Source organism: Dendrobates tinctorius, unplaced genomic scaffold, assembly GCF_039654945.1.
Source record: "Dendrobates tinctorius isolate UK_male_01 unplaced genomic scaffold, ASM3965494v1 ptg000158l, whole genome shotgun sequence".
NCBI lineage: Eukaryota > Metazoa > Chordata > Amphibia > Anura > Dendrobatidae > Dendrobates > Dendrobates tinctorius.
This window is the reverse complement of record NW_027361825.1, coordinates 41,943,769-41,965,148: the sequence shown is the minus strand read 5'-3', so window position 1 is coordinate 41,965,148 and position 21,380 is coordinate 41,943,769. Positions and strand designations below refer to the sequence as shown.

The following is a 21,380-nucleotide window of genomic DNA, read 5'->3' as shown; positions in this document are numbered from 1 at the left end:
CTGTCGCCAGAAGACGGGGTATTATTGTTTACCGGACCCCATTGGAAAGGACACCGCACCAGCCTTTGTCATCAATATTCACTTCATAGACTGAGGAACCAGTGACTTTCATCGGAACCGCCGTGATTTGTACCGCTGTTCTTCTTCTCACCATATCCTTTTGCCATTTATACTGTTAATCCCTTGTTTAACCCTTTACCTCCCTGCGTGGAGTATTCCCCTGTAAAATAAAATGGTTAACCCTTGCTCTGCCTCCTGCCCGTCACTGAATGCAGTGTACCTGCTTACACAGTTACAGTTCAGGAGTATTCTAAGTAAACTCCTAGGTAATTTGGGACTAGGTGGTAAATATTTTTCCACTCACTCTTTCAGGATTGGGTGTTGTGAGTTCATTTTCCCCTTTACCACTGAGGCCCGATGAACTCCCTCTTCTAGTAAAGAAAGATAGTGAGCCTGATTATCAGGCATCTGGGTCTAATGATGATGATTGGCTGAGTGGAGTTTCTGACTGGATATAAGGCTGTCCACACCCGTCTGCTCTGCGGGTGATTTCTCTGTGGATCCTTGGATACCAATCTGAATTCCTGCTCTCCAAAAGCTAAGTTTTCTGCTCTGCCGTTTGCATTTGTACGTTGTTTTTGTTTTGCTGGATTTCTGTCATTCCCTGCTGGGGTGATCTGAATTCCTTTAGCTCTGTCTTCAGAAAATACCTGAGTGCTGATATAGTTTTTGAAGCCTAGCTGCTTCAGGGCCTTTTTCCATATCAGCCTGTTGGCTTTGTCTTTTCAGGGTTTTTGCAGATTGCAGACAGCAGCTGTCCTATCCTGTCCTATTTTAGTGAGTTTGGGCCCCATTGTTTGCTCAGCCTATCTTTCTATCTGTGTGTGTGTTTTTTCATCTTGCTTCACCGTCATTATATGTTGGGGGCTGCCTTTTACTTTGGGGTCTGCTCTGGGGCAGTTTAGTTTTCCTTTTCTTCCTTTAGGCTATTTAGTTTCTCCGGCTGTGATCGAGGGGTCTAGGGCACCGTAGGAACCCCCCACGGCTACTGCTAGTTGTGTTGTTAGGTTCAGGGGTCTGCAATCTGATAGTTGCCAACTTCTCCGGTTTTCTGGACTTAGCTGCTATATTTGTGTCTGCCTCCTACGGTGACTCTTTCATAACAGAATCACCCGCCGAACCGCAGATCCTAGGGTACTCAATAGCAGGAAAGAATTGTAAAAAAAAAAAAAGGTGTGTATATTTTTTTTCCTCTATATCTCTGAGGCCGTAGGGGGATTTTTTTTTCTCTCAATGGAGATAAAGCAATTGTCTGATCGTGTGGAGCAGCTCGCTGCGGAAGTGCGGGGAACTTCCGCCTACCTTGCTCATTCTCATACTGCTGAACCAAAGATTCCCACACCTGATGTATTTTTTGGGGATCGGTCTAAATTTTTGAATTTCAAAAATAATTGTAAATTATTTTTTGCCTTGAAGCCTAACTCGTCAGGGAGCTCCATGCAGCAGGTTAAAATTGTCATCTCTTTGCTGCATGGCGATCCCCAGGATTGGGCGTTTTCTTTGAAACCAGATGATCCTATTCTGACTAATGTGAATGCATTCTTTCAAGCTTTGGGGTTGTTGTATGACGAACCTAATGCCATTGATCAGGCTGAAAAGACCCTGCTGGCATTTAGCCAGGGTCGTGATTCTGCAGAATTGTACTGTCAAAAATTCCGAAAGTGGGCAGTACTTACTACCTGGAATGATAATGCCTTGGCTGCTCTCTTTCGGAAGGGTTTGTCAGAAGCCGTAAAAGATACTATGGTGGGATTTCCTGTTCCCTCTGGTCTTGACGATTCTATGTCATTAGCCATTCAGATTGATCGGCGTTTGCGCGAACGCAAAACTGCACGAGTGGTGTTGCCACTTGTTGAACGAGTGTCTGAGCCTATGCAATGTGATAGAGTTTTGTCCAGAGAGCAGCGTCAGGAGTTCAGAAGGCGTAATAAGTTGTGTTTTTTCTGTGGAGATGCCTCGCATATTATTTCTGTCTGTCCTAAACGAGAGAAACGCTTTGCACACACGTTTTCTGTTGGTGGTGTTCAACCTAAGTTTCTTCTGGCTATTACTTTGATCTGCTCCCTGTCCACATTTTCCGCCAAGGCTTTTGTGGATTCGGGAGCAGCTCTAAACCTAATGGACTTGGATTTTGCTAAACGTTGTGGATTTCCGATGACACCTCTGCAGACGCCTATTCCTTTGAGGGGGATTGATGCTACTCCTTTGGCAAAAAATAAACCTCAGTTTTGGACCCAGGTGGTAATGCGGGTCGCCCCAGACCATCAAGAAAATTGCAGATTTTTGGTGTTGCATAATCTGCATGATACCATTGTTCTGGGGTTTCCCTGGTTGCAAATTCATAATCCAGTTTTGGATTGGAAATCTGTGTCTGTGGTGAGTTGGGGTTGTCGGTGTGCCTTTAGTGAGGCTCCGGTGTTTTCCACATCTCCTCAGTCGCATGATGTTCCTGATTATTTGGCGGACTTTTATGATGTATTTAGTGAGAATGAGTCTGCGTCTCTGCCTCCTCATAGAAGTTATGACTGTGCAATTGAACTGAGCCCGGGGTGTAAATTCCCCAAGGGTCGGCTCTTCAATTTATCTGTACCCGAGCACGAGGCTATGCGATCCTATATTAAGGAGGCGTTGGAGAAGGGTCATATTAGACCATCCTCGTCACCCTTAGGTGCCGTTTTTTTTTTTTGTAGCCAAAAAAGATGGATCATTAAGACCTTGTATTGATTATCGTGCCCTCAACAAAATTACTGTTAAATATCAGTATCCGTTACCCCTGATTTCGGATCTATTCTTAAGAGTTAAAGGTGCTTGTTGGTTTACCAAGCTTGACCTCAGGGGGGCGTATAATCTTATTCGCATTAAGCATGGGGATGAATGGAAGACGGCGTTTAATACTCCGGAGGGACATTTTGAGTACCTGGTGATGCCTTTTGGGCTCACTAATGCCCCTTCTGTCTTCCAGTGCTTCACGAACGATATTTTCCGAGATTTTGTCGATAAATTTTTGATTATCTATCTGGATGATATTTTGATCTCCAAGGATTGGGATTCTCATGTGGAACATATTCGGACTGTGTTCCGGATCTTGAGGGAGAATTCCCTGTATGTCAAAGGATCTAAATGCCTTTTTGGAGTACAGAGGATTTCTTTTTTGGGATTTATTTTGTCTCTGTCAACTATTGAAATGGACCCGGCCAAGGTACAGGCCATTCACGATTGGGTTCAGCCCACTTCTTTGAAGGCCCTTCAGAAGTTTTTGGGTTTTGCTAATTTTTATCGGAAATTTATAGCAAAATTTTCTAGTATTGCCAAGCCATTGACTGATTTGACTAAGAAGGGTGCTGATGTGTTAAATTAGTCTCCAAAGGCTGTTTCTTCCTTTCAGGAGCTGAAGCGAAGATTCACCTCCGCCCCGGTTTTGCGGCAACCTGATGTCTCACTTCCGTTCCAGGTAGAGGTGGATGCTTCTGAGATTGGTGCAGGAGCTGTTTTGTCCCAAAAGGATCCTGTAACATCTAAAATGAATCCTTGTGCTTTCTTTTCCCGAAAGTTCTCTCCATCTGAACGTAACTATGATGTGGGGAATCGGGAACTGTTGGCCATGAAATGGGCATTTGAGGAGTGGAGACATTGGTTGGAGGGAGCTAAGCATCAAGTCGTGGTCCTCACTGACCACAAGAATTTGATTTACCTAGAGTCAGCTAAGCGCTTGAACCCTAGACAGGCTAGGTGGGCCTTGTTTTTTTACACGTTTTGATTTTGTGGTTTCTTTTCTTCCTGGAACTAAGAATGTCAAGGCAGACGCCCTCTCTAGGAGCTTCTTTGCTGATTCTCCTGTGGTGACCAAACCTGCTACCATCTTAGGCGAAGGGGTAATTCTTTCTGCCATCTCGCCCGATTTGAGACGTGCTCTGGAAGAGTTCCAGGAGGACAAACCTGAGCGTTGTCCCAGTGGAAAGTTGTATGTTCCTGACCAGTGGAAGAGGAGAGTGATGTCTGAAGTTCATTGCTCTGCTTTGGCTGGTCATCCAGGTATTTTTGGTACTAGAGATTTGGTGAGTCGGTCTTTTTGGTGGCCCTCCTTGTCTCGTGATGTCAGGAATTTTGTGCAGTCCTGTGGGACTTGCTCCCGGTCTAAATCGTGTTCTCGCTCTAGTGGGTTGTTGATGCCTTTGCCTGTCCCCAAGAGGCCATGGACCCATATTTCAATGGATTTTATCTCTGATATGCCTGTCTCTCAGAGAATGACTGTTATTTGGGTGATTTGTGATAGATTCTCTAAGATGGTCCATCTTGTACCACTCCCTAAGTTGCCATCTTCCTCTGAGTTGGTACCCCTGTTTTTGCAACAGGTGGTTCGCTTGCACGGGATTCCTGAGAACATTGTATCTGACAGAGGGGTTCAGTTTGTGTCTAGATTTTGGAGAACTTTCTGTTCCAAGCTGGGAATTCAGTTGTCCTTCTCCTCTGCTTTTCACCCTCAAACCAATGGGCAGACAGAGAGAACAAACCAGACCTTGGAGTCATATTTGAGATGTTTTATTTCCGCTGATCAGGATGATTGGGTTTCATTTTTGCCCTTGGCCGAATTTGCTTTAAATAATAGAGCTAGTTCTGCCACTTTGATGTCACCTTTTTTTTGTAACTTTGGGTTTTATCCTCGATTTTCTTCAGGGCAGGTGGAGCCCTCTGCCTGCCCAGGTGTTGACACTGTGGTGGAGAGAATGCACCAGATCTGGGACCAAGTGGTGGATAAGTTATCTCTCTCCCAGGAAAAGGCCCAGCGGTTTTCCAACTGACATAGGACCAATGGTCCCCAGTTTAAGGTTGGTGATATGGTGTGGTTATCATCAAAAAATATTGCTATGAAGGTGGCTTCTCCTAAGTTTAAGCCTAGATTTATTGGACCTTACAAGATTTTGGAGATTATTAATCCAGTCTCTTTTCGTTTGGCTCTTCCTTTCACATTTAAAATCCATAATGTGTTCCATAAGTCTTTGTTGAAGAGGTTTGTTGAACCTGTTGTTCCTGGGGTGGCACCTCCAGACCCTGTATTGGTTGAAGGTAACATGGAATATGAGGTAGAGAAGGTACTGGATTCCTGTCTGGCTAGACGGAGACTCCAGTATTTGGTTAAGTGGAAGGATTATGGTCAGGAGGATAATTCCTGGGTCTCTGCCTCTGATATTCATGCCAAAAGATTGGTGCCTGCCTTTCATCGGGCTCACCCTGATCGCCCTGGTGGCGTGGTTGAGGGTTCGGTGACCCCTCCTCAAGGGGGAGGTACTGTTGTGAGTTCATTTTCCCCTTTACCACTGAGGCCCGATGAACTCCCTCTTCTAGTAAAGAAAGATAGTGAGCCTGATTATCAGGCATCTGGGTCTAATGATGATGATTGGCTGAGTGGAGTTTCTGACTGGATATAAGGCTGTCCTCGCCCATCTGCTCTGCGGGTGATTTCCCTGTGGATCCTTGGATACCAGTCTGAATTCCTGCTCTCCAAAAGCTAAGTTTTCTGCTCTGCCGTTTGCATTTGTATGTTGTTTTTGTTTTGCTGGATTTCTGTCATTCCCTGCTGGGGTGATCTGAATTCCTTAAAGCTCTGTCTTCAGAAAATACCTGAGTGATTTTGAAGCCTAGCTGCTTCAGGGCCTTTTTCCATATCAGCCTGTTGGCTTTGTCTTTTCAGGGTTTTTGCAGATTGCAGACAACAGCTGTCCTATCCTGTCCTATTTTAGTGAGTTTGGGCCCCATTGTTTGCTCAGCCTATCTTTCTATCTGTGTGTGTGTTTTTTCATCTTTCTTCACCGTCATTATATGTTGGGGGCTGCCTTTTACTTTGGGGTCTGCTCTGGGGCAGTTTAGTTTTCCTTTTCTGTCTTTAGGCTATTTAGTTTCTCCGGCTGTGATCGAGGGGTCTAGGGCACCGTAGGAACCCCCCACGGCTACTGCTAGTTGTGTTGTTAGGTTCAGGGGTCTGCAATCTGATAGTTGCCAACTTCTCCGGTTTTCTGGACTTAGCTGCTATTTTTGTGTCTGCCTCCTACGGTGACTCATTCATAACAATTGGGACTGTGATGGAGGCTGCCAGATTGGGTTTAAGTGAATCAGTAATGAAGAAACTATGGAGATAGGAGTAGAATTGTTACCAATTATATAATAGAAAGTAAATGGAAATAATATACTTCTATATGTTTTATGGATGTCACAGTATGGAGCTTCCGCCTCTCTCTCTGCCTGTAAACGTGTGGTTCAGCTTGCAGGCATGCAGTTTCCGCCTCTCTCTCTGCCTGCAAACGTGTGGTTTCGGCTTGCAGGCGTGCAGTTTCCGCCTCTCTCTCTGCCTGCAGATGTGCGGCTTCCATCCCTCTCATGACCTGCAAATGTCCGGTTTCGGCACCTTGATCTGCTTGTCTCAGTTTTAGATGCATCTCTCGTTCGGCGAAGGAGGATCTTGCTTTGGCCACTTCAGCTTCAGCATGAGCGACAGCAGCGAGCTCTGCCAACGACAACCTGCTGGAGCTTGCTCATGACCTCGTTTTGAGTGAGGATGTGCGTTTTCGAGACAATGTGCATTTTGTCGCATACTGCTGAGTGTATTGGCGGGAAACAGTCTATATGCAGCGAGCTTCCGCGTGGCGGGAAAGATGTAGCACTTGATGGCGGGCTGCGCTCTCTGTACTTGTGACTGTATGGTGGCCGCTACAGTACCCGCAGGCAGTGCGGTGTGGGTACAAGCGGCTCCTTAAGTCGTATTCACTATCGCAGGCGTCTAGCTTCTGTTTTACTGTTCTGCCTTCATACACGTTGACACGGTGTGCACTCTAGCATACAGCATAAACCACCTTCTATCTTCCAAAATAAGCAGACTGTTCTCTGTAGTCTAACCTGTTTATTGGTAAAGAGTATAGAACATGCGGTAAAACTATAAAGAATACAAACAACATGGGTAAGTACTGGGCTGATGATCACACAGCTAACACAATTACAGGAATTATGCAGTGTGATGCAAACTTTACATAGAAACACACAGGTGTCTAATTACATCTGTTGTGCACTGGCCACCATACAGTTAATAACATCTCTGAACAAAACTGCATTGCAAGAAAAGATATTAATCTTACCAGATATGCTTTACCCGGATAACGAACTCAAGTAGGGGAGTTACAGGAGGACAAGTAAACAACGTACATCCTATGAAATACACAGAAGAAAATGGCATCTCCCTCATCCCAGTATACATTGCTTCAATCCCACATGCATCACTCTGTTTAAGACACAGGCTGTAAAGCTATTTAAGACAAGGCTATACATTCAGCCACCACTAGATGGTGCTATAACTAAACCAGCACATAATACATACATATTTTCCCTATTCAGAGGGCAGAACAGCCCTCTTTGCTAGCTGCTCTGCAGGGACCCTCCTTCTACCTAAGGGCCCCAGTGCATCCACACCGTTTGTACATGTAGTATGTCCACCCATGCCCAGAGTTGCTTTCACACAGTATGGTACACCTCCACTTCAATCATTGTAAAATACAAAAATGCTCTACTTGTTCCCTTAAAGGGAATCTGTCATCAGGTTTTGTCACCTAGTCTGAGAACAGCAACATTAAGTGGCAGATACACTTATTCCAACAATGTATCACTTGTTGGACTGCTCAGTGTAGTTTTTATAAAAGCATTGTTTTGTATGCAGGAGATTATCAGAGTATTTTGGTGTACATAAAGCTGCAAATCAGTGATGTAGGTGGGGTTATATAGAGAAAAGGCATTCAGAGAGTACTGTTAGGTCTGCAGAAGATAAAAAATAACTTAAAAGTAACCTGTCAGCAGGATTGTGCACAGTAACCTACAGACAGTGTCAGATTGGCACTGTTATACTGATTACAATGATACTTTGGTTGATGAAATCCGTCTTGTGGTTGTTGTTTAATCATTATTTTCAGTTTTGAGTTAATGATATGCTCATGCTTCAGCGTGGCCTGTGGGGTGTCTTCATGTGGTCCTCTGCTTAGGTATTCATGTTAATGGCTTCTGACAGGTCACTTATCCCCCACTGACCTGTGCCCTAGTTAACATAATGAATATACAGTATGTACAGTATATATATAGAGAGAGAAAAAAAATCCCCTTCTGCAGGTTGCGCCTGCGCTGCAGCCTGATTGCATCTATAATGTGTATTTAATTCTTTTCTTTGATGGTATTCATAAATTCATTAAAAAAATAACCAGTTTGAAAATGGTGCCGGCTACGCCTGCGCAGTAGCAGCTATCGCTTATCCGATAGATGCTACTGTGAAGGCGCCAGGGGCGCCATCTTGGAGCAGGCAATTTTTTTCTCTAGCAAGATGGCAGCCAAGGTATCATTGTAATCAGAATAACGGCGCTGACCTCACACTGTAGGTTACTGTGCACAATCCTGCATTATCTAGTAATAATGAAAAAAAAATGAAAATGGATTCAGACTAGTAAGCCCACTAATATTTATCTTGGAAAAAACACTCACCAGCATGCAAGAGGGGATGATGAAGTACATAAATTTGCGCCTATTGAACCTTCGGCAAGAAATAGCCCAGTTTGCTATGGGAGTAATGTCATGTCCAGCCTTCATTGTTATGTCAGAGAGGGTATTCAGTGCCGCCTGTGGATTTGTATCACCAATGGACTCGCTTATCTGCCATGAGATTGAAAAGTCTAATAATTGTCTGATGCCCATGATTAAATTGGCTGTACCATCAGCATGCCTACATGACTGTTCATTGACTTTCATATACACCATTCTGGTGCTGTTGTCGATTCTGTAGTACTGTTGATGTCATTGCCGGCCCTTAATTTTCAAGCATTTTATCGCCTGCCCCTTCCTAACTCTCCACCATGCTGATCCTACTGCACCTCTTAGCAGCCAAGCCAACTACACACCTCTTGACTGCCCACTGTGTTTCATATTGATAGATTGTACTGCTGTCAGGGCTGCCATTAGTGACCCTAAACTGCCAAGCATCTCCTTGCCAGCAAATATTAATTCTCTACCCATGCTGCTCCTGCCATAGCCGTTGAATAGCCACACCAGTCACATACATCTTTGCTGGTCAGAAACATGCTTATGTTTTGTACCCTCATAAAACAGCCTGACAACAAGCCAAAACCTCTTCACATTCAAAACAGATCAATATATCAGTATTAGTGATGAGCGAGTATACTCGTTGTTCGGGTCTCCCGAGGATGCTAGGGTGTCCTCCGAGTATTTTCATGTGCTCGGAGATTTAGTTTGTGTCGACGCAGCAGCATGATTTACGGCTGCTAGACAGCCTGATTACATGTGGGGATTCCCTAACAAACAGGCATTCCCCACATGTATTCAGCCTGTCCAGCAGTCACAAATCAACACAAACTAAATCTCCGAGCACTCCAAAATACTCGGAGACCTCCCGAGCATGCCCGGGAAAACCCGAGCAAAGGGTATACTCTCTCATCACTAATCAGTATGTCTGGTGAGCGACACATGACTCAACAGGATCTGGGCATTTCCCTAGCTACCATTTTAGGCTTTTATCTTCCTATGTGCAGTGGTGATGGATCAGGTAAACCTGATATTTTGGGCATGTGCAATACACTTCATTTATCACTGGTCCTAGGGTGTGTGCAATTCATGATATCACAGTATTTGCTTTATTTATATATATTGTCTGAGCTACTATCGGAGCCATCTTTATTTATACATGCATCAGGGCTACATCTTTTGTTTTAATCCTACACCAGTTTAAATTGTATTTTTTCCTGGCATGTGTCCTACGGCCATAATTGTTTTAGTAGAACCTTGAATGGTTCAATGTCTATATTCTATATGTGTGTAAGTGCTCTCTTTTGTTTGCCACCAAGTACCCAAATGTACTAAAATAAAGGTATTTTATTACACATTTTCCATGTCTAGATTTTACAGTCAGGTTTTCAATTGGTTTTGACAGACCTATGCATGGACTGGCATGCTAGCAGCCTATTAATATACATATAAGATATTCACCTGCTCCTTGCTCTAGACATAAATACCATATATACAAACATAGGCAATCAATATTACCCGCTAACACACACACACATATATATGTGTATATATATATATATATGTATATATATATATATATATATATATATATATATATATATATATATATATATATATTCTGCCTTTGTTTCTATTTGTGATGCAATTATAATTCATTTTCATGCAAATTAGAGAGTACCGTACATATTATGTGGGCTTTGGTTATTGTTTTTTTATGACATGCATACGTTCAATTAAATTACAACTCGTAATTTTTGTGGCAGTTCACCTGCTCCTTGTACTAAGATTATATCATTGAACTAGCTGAAGAGCCCAGTGTTGCCTGGGCATAGTAACCAACTGTGTTTAGTTATAACAAATTATAATGATTAAATTGCACATGAAAGCATTTCACATCATATATTCAACACTACAGATTTGCAACACAAATTAGCTAAACGATTACCCAAGTATTGATAGTATTTTATTTTCAACTCATTCAAGAGCCTTTTGATAAACAACATTTTTGATTTTTCCTTTCGGTGCAAAGATGAACAGATTTTTGGCAGTTCCAACTCTTGAACAGTCCACGTAAAGTTGACCATGAGAAAAGCATGGAGATTGCAAATCGATCCCTACTACCTAAATTGATCCCTACTACTTTTAAGGACTGTCCCTGAGCATTGTTAATGGACATTGCAAATAGCAGTTGAATTGGAAAATGGAGGCATTTAAAATAAAAAAACAAATCAGATGGAATGAGTATGTCCTCTCCTTTGGCACATCCTGTTTCTGAGCTGTGTATATAACCCTATCCTGTGTGATAATGTCTGCTGAGCTATGTACCTAATCCTCTCCTGTGTGATACTTTCTGCTGAGCTGTGTATCTAATCCTATCGTGTTTTACTGACTGCTCAGCCATGTATCTAATCCTATCCTGTGTGTTACTGACTGCTCAGCCGTGTATCTAATCCTATCCTGTGTGATAATGACTGCTGAGCCGTGTATCTAATCCTATTGTCAGGAATCGAACCCAGTACCTCCTGTCCATGACCCAGCAGCTCTACCTCCTGGGCTATTCAAGTCAGCTGGACAGCTCCTTGCTAAAACCCAGATACCAGTGACTGTTGTTCCTGATCGGCTCCACCCTGTGTTCTCTTAGGGTACTGTCACACTTAGCGATGCACCAGCGATCCCGACCAGCGATATGATGCGGTCAGGATCGCTGGTGCATCGCTAAGTGGTCACTAGTGAGCTGCCACACTGGCAGATCTCACCAGCAACAACGTAGCGGTCGGGGGTCGCTACTTACCTGTCACACTAGGCGATCCTGACGTCCTCCCGCCCGGCTCCACGCTTGTCGCTCGTCTCTCCACAGGAAGCGCCGCAGGAAGCTGACGACGAGAAACAGTCCTGGACGTTCTCGCGTGATCAGCGATAACCAGCAGGGGAGCGGGTCGTAGGTAAGTATCAGACACAGCGATATCGTTAGCAATATCGCTATAACGTCACAAGTTATAGTGATATTGCTAGCGATATTGCTAGTGATATCGCTAAGTGTGACAGTACCATAATTGACCCTCTGATTGCTAATTACAAGCCCTATATAAACCTGGCCTTGTGATTGCTGCAGTGCGAGATTATTGTGCTTCCAGCCTCTAGTCAAGCTCTTCCTTCTGCTGATCCTCTGCTACCGAACTGCCTCTCCAGTGTACCGACCCCCGGCTGTCATCTGACTACGTTATCTGCTTGATCCTCTGCTACCGAACTGCCTCTCCAGTGTACCGACCCCCGGCTGTCATCTGACTACGTTATCTGCCTCTGTGCCCCCTAGTGGTTGCAATAATATAGACTCCAATTCAGTACAGACCGTGACACCTATCCTGTGTGATACTGACTGCTGGGCCGTGTATCTAATCCTATTCTGTGTGATACTGTGTGCTGAGCTGTGTATCTAATCCTATCCTGTGTGATACTGTCTGCTGAGCCGTGTATCTATTCCTATCCTGTGTGATACTGACTGCTGAACTGTGTATCTAATCCTATCCTGTGTGATACTGACTGCTGAGCTGTGTATCTAATCCTATCCTGTGTGATACTGACTGCTGAGCCATGTGTCTAATCCTCTCCTGTGTGATACTGACTGCTGAGCCGTGTATCTAATCCTATCCTGTGTGATACTGACTGCTGAGCCATGTGTCTAATCCTATCCTGTGTGATACTGACTGCTGAGCTGTGTATCTAATCCTATCCTGTGTGATACTGCCTGCTGAGCCATGTGTCTAATCCTATCCTGTGTGACACTGACTGCTGAGCTGGGTATCTAATCCTCTCCTGTGTGATACTGACTGCTGAGCTGTGTATCTAATCCTATCCTGTGTGATACTGACTGCTGAGCCGTGTATCTAATCCTATCCTGTGTGATACTGGGCTCCCCCTGCAGTCTGTGTCAGAGGGTGGTCTGTGTTGGCACGGTAATAAATTGTGTTATTTCCAGCTTTACAGAAGGATGATAACTAGTGTTGAGCTTTCCGATACCGCAAGTATCGGGTATCGGCTGATATTAGTTGTATCGGAATTCCGATACTGACTTCCGATACTTTTTTCGTATCGGATACCGGAATCGGAAGTTCCCATAAAGCTATCAGCCTGCTCGATTTGATTCAGCCAATGGGAATCCTCAGAAGTGTGGGCACATCCTGTTAGGCATGTTAACTATTGGCATGGCTGTGATTGGCTGCTGAAATAACGTCATCATGATGCGCGGTCTGTGCGCATCATGATGCGCGGTCTGTGCCGACTGCGGGGGGGTCTGTGCCGACTGTCGTGGGTCTGTGCCGACTGCCGGGGGCCTGTGCCGGCTGCCGGGGTTCTGTACGGGCCTGCCGGGGGTCTTGTGTGTGTGCAGGCATCGTCCAATGGGACTACAAGTCCCATCGGGCGATGCCTGCTACACTGACAGTGATTGACACATTAGCCAATGATGGGACAGTAGTAGTCCCATCATCCAGCTAATGTGTTGAATGTAAAGAAAAAAAAAACATACTACAAACATACTACATACATACATACTACATATATACATACTACATACATACTACATATATACTACATTCATACAACATACATATATACTACATACATACTACATACATGCTACATACATACTACATATATACATACTACATACATACTATATACATACTACATATATACTACATTCATACAGCATACATACATACTACATACATACTACATTCATACAGCATACATACATACTACATTCATACAGCATACATACATACTACATTCATACTACATATATACTACATTCATACAACATACATATATACTACATACATACTACATATATACATACTACATATATGCTACATACATGCTACATATATACATACTACATACATATTATATACATACTACATACATACTACATACAACATACATATATACTACATACATACATGCTACATATATACATACTACATACAACATACATATATACTACATACATGCTACATACATGCTACATATATATACTACATACATACTACATACATACTACATATATACTACATTCATACAACATACATATATACTACATACATGCTTCATATATACTACATTCATACAACATACATACTGCATACAACATACATACATAGTACATACATACTACATACATGCTGCATATATACTACATTCATACAACATACATATATACTACATACATGCTACATACATACTACATACATACAACATGCTACAGACATACAACATACATACATACTACATACTGCATACATACAACATACATACATTCATACAATACATACATACTACATACAATACATTCATACATTCATACAATACATACATAGACATACAGTACATATAACACAGAGTACATACTCACCAATACTTGTCACATTGTTCCCCGAAGCCAGTGTCATCTAAGGAAAAATATGAAAATAACAAACAAGCCATATACTCCCTTATCCGCAGAAATCCACGCGTGTCCCACGCCGATCTCCCGTGGAGAGCAGCAGCATCAGCTGATGCGGCCGCTCTCTAGGGGCTCAAGGAATCCAGTGTCGGGAGGTAGGTATCCTTCCACACTGTATTCCTCCGCCACTGTAAAAAAATAGTCCCTAGTCTCACTTTTGGCATTGCTGTGTGAAAAAGTTCCCACGCAGCATTTGCCATAAAGTAAGACCAGGGACTATTTTTTTACAGTGGCGGAGGAATACAGTGCGGAAGGATACCTACCTTCCGACACTGGATTCCTGAGCCCCGTAGAGAGCGGTCGCATCAGCTGATGCTGCTGTTCTCCACGGAAGATCGGCGTGGGACACTCACTCGTGGATTTCTGCGGATCAGGGAGTATTTGGTGGTTTGTTATTTTCATACTTTTCCTTAGATGACACTGGCTTCGCGGATCAAAGTGACAAGTAATGGTGAGTATGTACTCTATGTTGTATGTACTGTATGTCTATATGTATGTATTGTATGAATGTATTGTATGTATGTTGTATGTCTGTAGCATCTTGTATGTATGTAGTATATATGTAGCATGTATGTAGTATGTATGTAGTATGTATATATGTAGTATGTATGTAGTATGATATATGTAGTATGTATGTAGCATTTATGTAGTATGTATATATGTAGTATGTATGTAGTATGTATGTATGTAGTATGTATGTAGTATGTATATATGTAGTATGTATGTAGTATGTATGTAGTATGTATGTAGTATGTATATATGTAGTATGTATATATGTAGTATGTATGTAGTATGTATATATGTAGTATGTATATATGTAGTATGTATGTAGTATGTATATATGTAATATGTATGTAGTATATATATAGTATGTATATATGTAATATGTATGTAGTATATATGTAGTATGTATGTAGTATGTATATATGTAGTATGAATGTAGTATATATGTATGTATGTAGTATGTATGTTGTATGTATGTAGTATGTATGTAGTATGTATGTAGTATGTATATATGTAGTATGTATGTTGTATGTATGTAGTATGTATATATGTATGTATGTAGTATGTAGTATGTATGTAGTATGTATGTAGTATGTATGTAGCATGTATGTAGTATGTATATATGTAGTATGTACAGTGGGGAAAAAAAGTATTTAGTCAGTCAGCAATAGTGCAAGTTCCACCACTTAAAAAGATGAGAGGCGTCTGTAATTTACATCATAGGTAGACCTCAACTATGGGAGACAAACTGAGAAAAAAAAATCCAGAAAATCACATTGTCTGTTTTTTTTTCATTTTATTTGCATATTATGGTGGAAAATAAGTATTTGGTCAGAAACAAGCAATCAAGATTTCTGGCTCTCACAGACCTGTAACTTCTTCTTTAAGAGTCTCCTCTTTCCTCCACTCATTACCTGTAGTAATGGCGCCTGTTTAAACTTGTTATCAGTATAAAAAGACACCTGTGCACACCCTCAAACAGTCTGACTCCAAACTCCACTATGGTGAAGACCAAAGAGCTGTCAAAGGACACCAGAAACAAAATTGTAGCCCTGCACCAGGCTGGGAAGACTGAATCTGCAATAGCCAACCAGCTTGGAGTGAAGAAATCAACTGTGGGAGCAATAATTAGAAAGTGGAAGACATACAAGACCACTGATAATCTCCCTCGATCTGGTGCTCCACGCAAAATCCCACCCCGTGGGGTCAGAATGATCACAAGAACGGTGAGCAAAAATCCCAGAACCACGCGGGGGGACCTAGTGAATGAACTGCAGATAGCTGGGACCAATGTAACAAGGCCTACCATAAGTAACACACTACGCCACCATGGACTCAGATCCTGCAGTGCCAGACGTGTCCCACTGCTGAAGCCTGTACATGTCCAGGCCCGTCTGAAGTTTGCTAGAGAGCATTTGGATGATCCAGAGGAGTTTTGGGAGAATGTCCTATGGTCTGATGAAACCAAACTGGAACTGTTTGGTAGAAACACAACTTGTCGTGTTTGGAGGAAAAAGAATACTGAGTTGCATCCATCAAACACCATACCTACTGTAAAGCATGGTGGTGGAAACATCATGCTTTGGGGCTGTTTCTCTGCAAAGGGGCCAGGACGACTGATCCGGGTACATGAAAGAATGAATGGGGCCATGTATCGTGAGATTTTGAGTGCAAACCTCCTTCCATCAGCAAGGGCATTGAAGATGAAACGTGGCTGGGTCTTTCAACATGACAATGATCCAAAGCACACCGCCAGGGCAACGAAGGAGTGGCTTCGTAAGAAGCATTTCAAGGTCCTGGAGTGGCCTAGCCAGTCTCCAGATCTCAACCCTATAGAAAACCTTTGGAGGGAGTTGAAAGTCCGTGTTGCCAAGCGAAAAACCAAAAACATCACTGCTCTAGAGGAGATCTGCATGGAGGAATGGGCCAACATACCAACAACAGTGTGTGGCAACCTTGTGAAGACTTACAGAAAACGTTTGACCTCTGTCATTGCCAACAAAGGATATATCACAAAGTATTGAGATGAAATTTTGTTTCTGACCAAATACTTATTTTCCACCATAATATGCAAATAAAATGAAAAAAAAACAGACAATGTGATTTTCTGGATTTTTTTTTCTCAGTTTGTCTCCCATAGTTGAGGTCTACCTATGATGTAAATTACAGACGCCTCTCATCTTTTTAAGTGGTGGAACTTGCACTATTGCTGACTGACTAAATACTTTTTTTCCCCACTGTATGTAGTATGTTTTTTTTTTTTACATTCAACACATTAGCCGGATGATGGGACTACTACTGTCCCATCATTGGCTAATGTGTCAATCACCGTCATGGTAGCAGGCATAGCCCGATGGGACTTGTAGTCCCATCGGACGATGCCTGCACAGCCCCCCAGACAGTCGGCTCAGCCCCCCAGACAGTCGGCTCAGCCCCCCAGACAGCCGGCACAGCCCCCCGGCAGGCCGGCACAGCCCCCCGGCAGCCGGCACAGCCCCCCGGCAGGCCGGTACAGACCCCCGGCAGTCCGCACAGACCCCCGGGCAGTCGGCACAGACCCCCGGAAGGTCCGTACATACCCCCGAGAGGCTGTAGAAGGACAAAAAAGGGTTTTTCTTATTCCGATACTGGAAGTTCCATAGACTTGAATGGGACTTCCGGTATCGGAATCGGCGATACCCGATACTTTTTTAGATTGGCCGATCCATTCCGATACGATATTTTTCAGTATCGACTGGTATCGCTCAACACTAATGATAACACCATAGAAATGATAAGAATAATAGGCCTCAGTTACCACAACTGTCTACAAAGAAAACTGTTGCTGATAGCAACCAATCACAGCTCATTTTTCATCTTTTAAACAGCTCTGGGACAGCGTGGCGAGTTTTGAGTGGCGACTTTTATGTGGCGAGGATGGTGTATGTGTGGTGAAATGTGTGCTGAGGGTGGTATATGTGTTGAAGCACGTGGTAGTGTGTGGCACATTTTGTGTGTGTGTTCATATCCCCGTGTGTGGTGAGTATCCCATGTCAGGGCCCCACCTTATTAGCAACTGTACGGTATATACTCTTTGGCGCCATCGCTCTCATTCTTTAAGTTCCCCTTGTTCACATCTGGCAGCTGTCAATTTGACTCCAACACTTTTCCTTTCACTTTTTCCCCATTATGTAAATAGGGGCAAAATTGTTTGGTGAATTGGAACGCGCGGGGTTAAAATTTCTCCTCACAACATAGCCTATGACGCTCTCGAGGTCCAGACGTGTGACTGTGCCAAATTTTGTGGCTGTAGCTGCGACGGTGCAGATGCCAATCCCGGACATACACACATTGAGCTTTATATATTAGATGTAAAAAAATGTGGTTTTAATGATATCTACAATAAAATAGTTTTTAGAGCTTGACTATTGGCTCTCCTTTTATTGATATGTTATACAATGTTAGCTGAGCAAAGCAATACGAGTGATTTAAATTGATGTTTCAGCACAAATTAAATTTTGCACCTGAGCTTTATGAGACTTTTCCAATGCGTCTGCTGCTGAACAATTTTCAAGGCACAGAGCTGGTAATCCAGTGCACAAGCTTAAGTCCCACGTTGCAGAAATGCTGCGATAAAGTCTGCAGCATTTCCGCAACTCCCTGCCGCGGGTAAAACACATGCGGAATTCGCATGCGTTTTCCTGCAAAACACAAGCGTTTTGAAAGCGTTTTTAGCTTGCAGAATGCTTGCGCTTTCCAAGCGATTTGAAGCATCGCTTGGAAAGTGATTGACAGGTTGGTCACACTTGTCAAGCATAGCGCTTGACAAGTGTGACCAACTTTTTACTATTGATGCTGCCTATGCCGCATCAGTAGTAAATGATAGGATGTGAAAAATAATTAAAAAAATAAAAAATCAGGCCATCAGAAGGTGAGTATATGCCTATTTTTTATTTTAATTATTTTAATTCTATTTTTTACAGGTATATGGTACCCAGGGCACGGAGGACAGTCTCCTCTCCTCCAGACCCTGTGTACCATCCGCACATGAAGCGCTCACTTTACGCGTGGTGGGCATAGACACATGCGTAAAGTCAGCATTTCAATGCAATTCTATGGTGGCGGAATCGCCGTGATTCCGCAGTAAGAATGGACATGCTGCAGATTTTACCGCTATGCGATTCCGCAGCGGTAAAATCCACAGTATGGGCACAGCAACTGCGTAATTCCATAGGATTGCATGGGGATGCATTTTTTAAGCGTTTCCGTGGCCATGGAAATGCATAAAAACCGCAACGTGGGCACAGAGCCTAAAGGTCTGGTAACAACATTGCCATTTGGTGAATCTGAGGTTTTTCCTATGTGGGTTCTTATAACTTCACAGTGAAGTAGATAGAACAAACAAGAACCTTCTTTGGCTACTTGCATGTCAAAATTATCAACAGGGTTTGACTATAGTGTCATATCATTATATCATGTGTCACTTACTTTTTTACTATGTCAAAATATTTTTTTCATGTCTTATCTTGGCAACAATAGTTAAAGGATCGAGTGTTAATATATTTTATTTTATTACAGAAAATCATTATAACATAGAGTCAGAAAATCACACTGATGAAAGCCGAAGACTAACAGTAAAGGAGCTTTTCAAACTTGTGTTTCTCATGTTATTTTATGAACCTAAATTCACAACTAGAAATGAAGAACTAAAACGAAGACACAATATATTCATTAAATTCAGTGCTTGGCATTGTATCGGCTGTGACCATCCATGGGCCGGCCTGGTTACAACTCTCTGTGATGCTATTGAGGATAAATTTGGGCTGATCCCAATCAGCATATATCGGGCAGTACACATGGAAAAAGAATCTACCGATGAGAAAGAATTAAAGGAATGGGTTCCCAAGAAGATTCTTCACATCCCAGTTTGGTGTATGATTTTATTCATCTTTGTGATTCTGATTGGTGCTTTACTTTTAAAGCTTTGTCTGTATAATTACTCTGGAGAATTTGAAGACTATAATGATCCCACAGATTATATATTATACATTACCATGGCTATATTTGGCAGTGGCTCATTATTATTGTCAGGAACGATCATTAAAGTGATTAGAAATTGTATTGTGACTCAGAAAGGCAAATTGATACAGAAAATGAAGAGGACCGACATGAGCGCCCAGTTGGGTTTCATGAATGACGTCAAGGAGGAAATTGAGATCCTCACCTCTTACCTTCACTTGATGGAAATGTACCAAAAGCGAAAAATCATCGTCATCATTGAGATCACCAAATTGGACAAGTGCCTGCCAAACAGAGCGGTCGAGGTCTTACATGCTATAAACGTCCTCCTTTCAAATCCAGATGCTCCATTTATATCCATCTTAGCTGTAGACCCTGGTATCATTGTTGACTGTGTTGAAAAATCAGATCTCCTGAAAGGCATGGCCAACAATGGCTTTCTGTTCTTAAACCAAATTGTAACATTGCCTTTTTCTGCCCCCCAAATGAATAAAAAGACTAAGAAAAAGCATCTAAAGAATATAATTTATGGTAAAAAAATCAAAATTGAGAAGATAGATGTAAAATCTTTTAAAAGAGATGTACTGAATGTCAACCAATACATTCATAATCAAATGAACGCTGAACAACGTGACTTCATACACAAAGCCTTGACATTCCTTTGTAAACCTTATTCTAAATATCTTGGCGACAATGTTATCAACATGAACAGGATCGTGAGCACTATTATAACTGTCAGTTTGATGATCACTGATGAGAAATTAAAAATGATCTGTCCAAAAAAGGTGACAAGGTGGGTGATATTGGCTGCCCAGTGGCCGTGTGCCCTCAGTTGGATACTTCAATGCATTGAAGATGAGCAGCAGAGAGGAAAAAATAAAACTAAATTAATTGAAAATGAACAACTTTGGTACATTTATGAGATGTCACTGGAGACATTGCATGCCAACAAGAAGAGTCTTAAGCAGCTCATGGATTTAGACGGGGATCCGGAAATTTTCTACGACTTACTAAATGATGAGGAATTCACGGTGAAAGATGCCAATATTTTAATGCCATACACTATCAATTTAAATCCTACCATTCAAAGAAAAATTGAACTTTTACAAGGTAGTTTTAACCTTTTAAGGTTCAGAGGAATACCAATGAAAAAGATGGATTTACTGCCAATGAAAAAGATGGATTTACTGAAAATGAACATAAATGCAGTCTGTGAAAGGGTTAGTGTTTTACGTTATATCAACTGTATGTTAAATGGAATGTCATCAGAAAATTACCCACTGTTTGTGTCAGGTTTTTTATATTAACCCCTTGGCGTCAAGCAGCTGCTTCCAAGTGCTTAGTTCATCTCTCCATACATGTGCTCAGTGCATGTGATACTAGTGCAGGCTCAGGAGTTGTGCCGACTCCAACCGGGAGGGGGGGGTTATCAACTGTAAATTACAGATGACAACTTGCTGAAACAGTGATGATCAGTGCGAATAATAGTGACAGCAGCATCTAGGCCGTTACAGATTTAGGGGCTCTGGTCTGTCAATGTCGGTCCCTGAGCCAGGCACAACATATTAAGCACTTAAATCGTATATTTTTGGGGAAAATTACCCTTTTCACTAAATATGACCCACTGCGCATTCGTTTCTGGAAAACATGTCTGGGGTCTAAATGTTCACTAATCCCTAGATGTAAATACTTATGTCCCCCAAAAAAAAAAAAATTGAGAAAAGTATTCAAGGAGTGATACCTTTATTGG

The 21,380-nt window shown here is 42.3% G+C and overlaps 1 protein-coding gene across 1 annotated transcript in view; it reads left to right on the top strand.

The window, feature by feature from the left end:
* LOC141052140 (NTPase KAP family P-loop domain-containing protein 1-like) overlaps window positions 1-21,380 on the top strand; it is a 74,174-nt gene that overhangs the window by 40,472 nt on the left and 12,322 nt on the right. The window contains exon 5 of the mRNA XM_073549373.1: window positions 19,190-20,850. Within this exon, the coding sequence (XP_073405474.1) occupies window positions 19,190-20,850 (1,661 nt within the window). The remainder of the gene's footprint in view (window positions 1-19,189; window positions 20,851-21,380) is intronic.